The 8,314-nt window shown below is 46.0% G+C and overlaps 1 protein-coding gene across 4 annotated transcripts in view; it reads right to left on the minus strand.

The window, feature by feature from the left end:
- Positions 1-8,314, minus strand: part of KDM2B (lysine demethylase 2B) — a 91,204-nt gene that overhangs the window by 44,542 nt on the left and 38,348 nt on the right. For all 4 annotated transcript variants that reach the window (XM_060269258.1, XM_060269259.1, XM_060269261.1 and 1 more), the window contains 2 exons: positions 6,787-6,940; positions 5,611-5,726 (listed from right to left, as the gene is read on the minus strand). In XM_060269258.1, the coding sequence (XP_060125241.1) occupies positions 5,611-5,726; positions 6,787-6,940 (270 nt within the window). The remainder of the gene's footprint in view (positions 1-5,610; positions 5,727-6,786; positions 6,941-8,314) is intronic.

The raw sequence follows: 8,314 nt of genomic DNA on the forward strand, positions 1-8,314 counted from the left end.
CCAACAGAAGGATCAGTTCAGACCTCTAGCGAACAAAACAACAACAACAACTTTTCATACTTATGAAGCACTTCAAATTGTTTTATTCCAGTTGTAAACCACCCTGAAAATAGAAATATAATAAATAACTATCCCTGTCCTGTATGATGAGACACAGGTGGATTTGTGGTGTAAACCACTGAGCCTAGGTCTTGCCGATCGGAAGGTCAGTGCTGCTCTGGTTTCGCCGCAAACGCCTGCTCCCTCGGCCAGTAAAGCGAGACGAGCGCCGCAACCCCAGAGTCATTCGCGACTGTCAGGGGTCCTTTACCTTTACCCCTGTACGAGCCCCATATTTCCCAGGTGGGGAGGGCAAGGCCAAGAGGCAGTGGGTAGCCTCAGGCAACCGGGCAAGCTCATGGCACGGGACTCATGCTCTTAACCATTACGCTTTGCCCGCCCCAGCTCTCTGTCTATCTCTTCCAAACTCTTCCCAACCCTCAAGATGTGAGGAATTAATCTAGATTCTAGGTCCTAGACTAACATCATCACGTATGATCAGGCTATAAATCAGCATTACAGTCTCAGCAATGTGCTGAGACAATACCAGGCTGCTCCCACTATTAAAAGAAAGAAAAAATTGAGGTGGGGGGCTCTGAACACCAAAGTACAGCACAGGCTCAAGCCCATCCTTGCCATTTAAAAAGAAGGTGGAGCAAAGCCACACTTCTTGCATGACACTCTCTATTTGTGCTGGCAAGAATTGCTTTGTGAATAGCACCAGGAAATCTCCTTCCGCTGCTGGACACACACACACACACAGAGAGAGAGAGAGAGAGAGAGAGAGAGAGAGAGAGAGAGAGAGAGAGAGAGAGAGAGAGAGAGAGAGAGGTTAAGTGCTTGAAAGAAAGCCATGTGCCTAAATGGAATCCACCAAGGAAGATCAGCTGAACAGCCAGATACTCTCTTGCAATATTCTGAACGAAGAAAGCGTTACAGGATATGATCTGCACAGGAAGAACTAAGAGGACTAATCACAACTGCTTGCACGTGAGCCTCAACCAATCTTGAGTGGCGCTTCCTTCCAAGTAGATAAGCTACTTGGTACTCTGTGCTAAAATGTTGTTGTTGTTTTTAATTCTGCACTATCTGTACTGCTGGAGACATTTTTTATTATTATTCTGTAACTAGATATTATTCTTGAAAATAAAAACATAACCACCCAAAATCTGCACACAGGGACAATCCAAATTCTGCACGGCATTTGCAAGTAAACAAAACTGAGTATATTGGTGCAATTTCTCTTATCGGTATAACTTATTCTAGTTTTACCAGTCACCGATCGTGGAAAGAGCTACAGTTAACTAAAACCCTGAGGCCCCTCAACCACTGGAGATCTGATCCAATCACCTGTCTGGTTTCTGAGATCTCAGCAGGCATTGCCAATACATTGCTAAGCATATAGTCTCATCTTGTATTTTTATGCTGTGATCTTCGAGCAAAGGGGGGGGGAGTGGGGTTGCTTTTAAAATATTTTGTACATTAAAAATGACAGCCAAGATTCCCAGGAAGCTGATACATTTTTTGTAGCATAAAGGGTTGTCACTTTCTGCCACCATTTTATTCTATTTTTGTCTTTATTCTATTTTTTGTCTTTCAGACAAAAAGAAAAAAGGAAGAAAGAAAATTCAACTCCATGCTAACCAGTAGTCAACTTGCTATGCAGAGGCATTTTGAGGCTCCTGCAAGTGAGACCGGGGGGGGGGGGGCGGACTGTGAAAAACACAGTCACGACTGGCCTTCAGCTACAGCCTAGAGACAGGACTTGGCAGTAGGAGTGGGCAATATATTGATATTTTGTCTCTTATCAGTATGAACTCCAGACCGCAATAAAGGTTTCATATTTTTTCACCCTGTAATATATAGAGAATGCACTGCCCAGCTGGCCTTGAAGACCCAGGAGGCAGGAAGCAGCACTTTACTGCAAAGTAAAGCCTTTTCTGCAAAGTAATTATGCATGAAAGGCATAAGCCCCTGCGCCTCTCAGCTGCTGTTGCAGAGTAAATGTCTTTTAAAAAGTAAAGGGACCTTGCGGACGACTCTGGGGTTGCGGCGCTCATCTCGCTTTATTGGCCGAGGGAGCCAGTGTACAGGTCATGTGGCCAGCATGATTAAGCCGCTTTCTGGCGAACCAGAGCAGTGCAAGGAAACACCGTTTACCTTCCCGTTGTAAAAGATAAAGGTAAAGGGACCCCTGACCATTAGGTCCAGTCGTGACCGACTCTGGGGTTGCACGCTCATCTCGCATTATTGGCCGAGGGAGCCGGCGTATAGCTTCCAGGTCATGTGGCCAGCATGACAAAGCCGCTTCTGGCGAACCAGAGCAGCACACGGAAACGCCGTTTACCTTCCCACTGTAGCGGTACCTATTTATCTACTTGCACTTTGACGTGCTTTCGAACTGCTAGGTTGGCAGGAGCTGGGACCAAGCAACGGGAGCTCACCCCGTCACAGGGATTCGAACCGCCGACCTTCTGATCAGCAAGCCCTAGGCTCAGTGTTTTAACCACAGCGCCACCTGGGTCCCTTACTTTACATTAAAAGCTGCTTTCTGCCTACACAATCTTCAATGCCATGGGCTTTGCTCTTTCTTTTGTTATGCAGGTTTAAGGCACACATCTCCTGGCTTTAAGGCACACACTTAAAGAGTAGACCCAGCACATATCAAAGATCTCTAGGCTGTAACTGAAGGCCAAAATGCAAAACAGTGATTCAGTGGCTCAGTGAGAAGTCCCCAGCATCTACACACAGTGACCGTGGCTCCATTTGAGAAAACACTGCCTAGGCCAGGGGTTGGCAGAAGCCAGGCTACAGCCCCCCAAACTGGACCACCAGATGCCTGCTGGTTGTTGGGGATACTGGATAGAGTACAGTACAGTGGTACCTCTACTTACGAATTTAATGCGTTCCGAACGTACATTTGTAAGTCAAAAAAAAATGTAAGTCAAATCCCATAGGAATGCATTAAGAGAAAAAATTCGTAAGTAGAAGCAACCCTATCTAAAAATTCGTAAGTAGAAAAAATCCTATCTAAACCGCATCCAAGATGGCGGACGGAGCTCCGTTCGTAAGTAGAAACATTCGTAAGTAGAGTTATTCGTAAGTAGAGGTACCACTGTATTTAAGGGAGATTCCAGGTTGTCAGTGTTTTGCAGGAGATATTCAACTGAAGACCAGAACTTTGGGTCTGCAGATTTAAAGGGGACTAAAGTGCTCTGTTGCCCTAGCACAGCGGATCAACTTAAAAAAACTGGGACATTTTGATTTGTCGAAAGTGACAGGGAGATGCATTGAAAAGTGTGGGATGAACAAATGATTAACAGGAATATATGTAAATGAGTACTGTAAGATGAATGTTAAATAAAGACAGAGAAGTCTAACCACCACATAAGCTTTGTGCAAGCAAACCGGAATGAATGCTGAAAAACAGGATGCCTGGAGGAGCCTGTAGTCTGATTCAGCAGGGCGCTGATCGCTTTCTTAAGCAACAGGGCATAATTAGGATCATTTGTGCAGATTAGCTGTGCCATTAATATCAGGAGAGCCTAAGGATGCACTATTGTTTTATAAACTTATATGCACATCAAGAGACAACAAGAATTGTAGTTTAACAAAACGAAAAGGTAGATTGTGCAGAACTAGGCTGCCCATCACAGTCTAGGCTGCAGCCCCAGGACACCCTTACTGGTACATCACACAATGGAGACCTTCAAACTGGTTGGGCAGGGTACACCAGTAAGCATGGCCCCATTCATGCTGTGTTCACCCTCGTAACACCATTTTCATGTTACATAAGTTCTCTATTGTTCCAAGTTGTACATACTGGAAACTGAGGCAGAGAGAGAGAATGGCTTGACCAAGGCCACGCAATGAATCCACAGGGGAGGGGAGACTTGGGGCTTTTCAGATTCAGATTAGATCAATTAATCTTTTGAAAAAACACTAGTTACCCTCCTTTCATGTTTCAAGATTCTCAAGACAAGTGTGAACGGAATAAACATACCGTTTGAAAAAAGGAACAACCAAAACAATGGAATATGGGGTTCTATGGATTCTCCCAGCAGTTTGTGTGCCATACAAGTAAATTTGGGAGAGATGCAGTGCACCCTACATACCTGTCTACTACCTGCAAGTGATGAATACACTTCAATAGCCCCAAGCACTTGCCTCACCTGTCCTCTGAAGCACACCAAACCTCTCTGAATTGTGTTGTGTAGAAATTAGCAGCCAAGTCCTATCAATATAACATGGCACCTCTTGAAAATGAGGCAGAAGGGTCACCTCCTGTGTTCCAGTGGGTAGATCCTTCTCTCAAACACCTCCTAAAAAGGTGGAGCAGGACATTGCCACCTTCCATGTTTCAACTGGCATGAAAGGCCCACTCGATGCCGCAGCTGGGGAAAGCAGAGGGCACCACACACACAGTGGAGAGCAAGCCCTTACGGGACACTTGGAGGGGGGTGGGATTTCCAGAACTCCTACTGAGGACCCAGTTGGCTAACAACTGACAGGGCTACGTGATTGGCCAATGTTCACAAAATAAAGTGCCAGGAAGCCAATCAGGAACAATTGACAGAATTCCATGACAGACTAGAATTCCACAAAGCCAAGTGTTGAGGAACCAATCAAAACCAAGGGGTGGAGTGTAGCCCTGTGCCAGCTGGCAGGCAGAATCTACAACATCAACCCCCTCCCCCGTCAAACAAAATTTTGCAAAATGATGTCCTGGGGAAACAGACCTGCAAGGGGAGCCTGGGAGGGGGGGATATGCCATAAATGACAGAGATAAGCTATGAGGATGCGCCATGGGCAATGAGGACTCCAAGCCAGAACGAGAAGTAATAGGACTAGGCTAGGTAGAGTGCATTGCAGGGCAAGGAATGATGGGCTTCTGCTCTGGGCAGCACAGCTCCAAGAGGAGCTGAAGGTAGAATGGTGTCGTCTAGTGGGGCTTATGGGTCCACTTGGAGGAAGAAGGGCAGCCACTGGTCCTCAAACCTGCAGGGCCTGTGGAGAGTGGAGGCACCATTGGCAAAGAACCATCCATATTCAGTTGAGCAAGGGAAGGAACCAAAAACAGCATCTCATTCCTGTAGCTGCTGGGGTGCTACTGAAGGCTCACCTCACTCACACAAAGTCACTCCTTAGCTCCCCAGAACGTTGCCACCAACATGTCACATCAATGAAGGTTCCAAAGTGCTCATCAAGCTGCCCATGGCCTGCAACTACTAGAGTTTGGCCAGAATCCCTCCTTTGCCTGAGGGTGGCAAAAACCAGGGTTCAAAAGATGGTATTTAACATCAGTTGGGAAGCACCAGGTGGACCCAAGTCTGCTCCTGGTCTCCAGCCTGCTCCAATGCAGCCTGCTGCTCTGTTCTGTCCTGGACCTCAACTGTGCTTCTTCGCTACCCTGCCCCAAAGATGTGGGAGTTGCTTCTCCACCCAAGAGACCCAGACCTGCAGGCAAGTTACCCGTCTTTTTCCAGGCATCTTGGTACCTTCCGTGTCTTGCCTTTCAAAAAGAACTCTTATTGCACGAGTGAACAGTCAGATATATTTGAGCATCCTTACCCTTGTTCTATCCTCGATCTCATAGATGTGAAGCTGCATGGGAACGTTAAAGCTATGCAGGATGTTTCCACCAAACACCAAGGAATCTACTGGAGTATAGACAGCATGTATCCACCCTAGAAAGGTGGGGAGAAAATGAAAGACATTGGGAAAAGAACACACACCCCTGGGAAAAACCATCTGAGAGTGGCAAAGTAAAAAACACTGGAAGGTGAGTGGGGGGAAGGATTTAAGGGGAGAGCAAAATGGGGATTTTGCGCGATAAATATGTCAGCATGCAAATTCTTTCCTACAGCCGCATACAACACACAAGAGCACACCATGATCTTCATGTGCTCAGTCAGAGACTAGACAGCTGTTGCTTGGTGAGCCCTCCACCCCCCAGGTAAGTATAATAAATGCTGTCTTATGTAGTGTGAAGTTTCAGTGACCACAGAGTGTGCTAAAATTCCCCCAGTCATGGTGTTTTGTCCCAGATGCGTTTTCACTATAAAAGCTGAAGGGCCTGTAATATTGTTGTCCCTATCCCCAAGGCTTGAACAAAGAACCTCAAAGCTGGAGGCTGTGACTTCGTCTAGTAGGCTACCTAGGAACAGGTGTGTACAGGACCCAGGACCCAAAAACCCGAGACTTCAAGCACAGGGCAGAAGAGGAGTGTGCAACACCAGCACCTCCATTTAGCAGGCAGCATGAAGCCTTGGGGTTAGACAGATCTGGGGTGCCTATCAGAAGTCTGGCCTTCTGCCTTACTATGTGAACAGAGCACTACTACCTGCTGGCTTTAGCTCAGAGGTCAGCTCAACACCTTCTCTCCCCAAACTGAGCAGCCAGAGGCCTCAGGAACAGAGGCTCACATGTCTGAAGGATGCATGTAACACAACTGGGAGGCTGAAACAAACCACACTATTTCAGACCGCAAGCAAGGCACACATTGTTTTTCAATACTTCACTGCCTCTAAGTACTCCCTGGAAACGGAAAATACAGTCCTGCATGCAAGGGGCCAGGCAAGCAGCTTTCTCCCAGGCTTGCTACTTTTCTACTTGCAGAAAGTAACAACCTGCTGTAGATCCAGCAACGGTTCAGGTCTGGATCAAGAGATGGCCTTCCATAAATATGTTCTAGTCCCAAAAACATGCAAGGAGAAGGACATGGCTTTGAAAAAACAGTTGCATTACCTGAAGGAATGAAGAAGGTGTGCCCTTGTTTCAGTTCAATTCTTTGGCATAGCTCCACCCTGTCGCCCAGAAAGATGTCACTTTGCTTCCCTGAGAGAACCCATTCCTCATAGAGTTCTAGGTTCTGCAAAGTTGGAGGGATCAGCCAGAAGATCTAGAAATAAAAATGAAAAACTAGAAGCAGGGCAATCTCTTCTCTTACCCCAATAAACATTTCCTCAAGGTTTCTCATAATTATCCAAGGAGGTGCAGAAAAGAAGTTTTTCATACTTGGATGTTTCCTGCTTAAAGGTTTTCCCCCCAAAAGACCCTTGCAAAAGGGCTGTGCCTTGATCAGAAGGACTTCCCAAAAATCTCTCTTGGAAGTTATTTTCAGCTTTCCCTTATGCGCAGGCCCTCCAGATGTTTTGGGACTACAACTCCCATCATCCCTAGCTAACAGGACCAGTGGTCGGGAATGATGGCAATTGTAGTCCCAAAACATCTGGAGGGCCGAGTTTGGCCATGCCTACCTTATTCTTGGCTAGTTGTATCATGATCCCAGAGTCCTGCCATGACCAGATGAAGTGCCTACGTCTTGCCATTGTTGAATGCAATGCAACTTTTAGTTTCACTGCTGTATCACTGATATTTTCCCCAATGTATTTTACTGATTGTAAACCACTTTGTGAAATAAGCAACTGGAAGAGCAGTACAGAAGTCTTTTATATATATATATATATATATATATATATATATATATATATATATATATATATATATATAAACCCAATTGGTCTCATGCCAATATTTAGCCCTAGATGGAGTTTACCATCTGATTTGGGCGGCATTTTGTCTTGGCATGCCAGTGGCTCTAACAGCTTCACAATATTCACACCTTTCATGCCTGCTCTAACCAATAGGTATGCCTGTTTCATGCTGCATACTTGAACCTTTCCCCACACTCTGCTATTGTGTAGTTAGGTACTTCCTTCACCACTGTGGCCCTTTTTGTTTTATTGACATCCGTCTGTCTCAAGAGACAGGGGAAAACTGAGGTTTAAGATCACTCAGTGTGTTCCAGATCTACTACTAGGGGCTTGTGTTGTCCAGTTAATGGTGGAACACAAAAAAATATTTTATGTTCAATGGAGCCTGATATGGCTAAAAAAGTCTAAACCAGCCTTGCAGAACTCCTGCTGCCAAATCTGTACCCAAGTAATATACAAGTTTTAGGCAAGCAATTCCCAAGAACTGAAATCAAGTTGACCGCAACAAGCCAACCACACTTCTGCTCTGTGGAAGAGTTGCTCAACTTCTTCAGTTCCTGACTGAGCAGGATGCAGGGCCAGAGCACACTTAAACTGCAGCCCAGAAGTCATTACGCCAGGCATCCCCAAACCGCGGCCCTCCAGATGTTTTGGCCTACAACTCCCATGATCCCTAGCTAACAGGACCAGTGGTCGGGGAAGATGGGAAATGTAGTCCAAAACATCTGGAGGGCCAAAGTTTGGGGATGCCTGCATTACGCCAACAGTGGTAAGAAATT

Source organism: Zootoca vivipara, chromosome 17, assembly GCF_963506605.1.
Source record: "Zootoca vivipara chromosome 17, rZooViv1.1, whole genome shotgun sequence".
NCBI classification, from domain to species: Eukaryota; Metazoa; Chordata; class Lepidosauria; order Squamata; family Lacertidae; genus Zootoca; species Zootoca vivipara.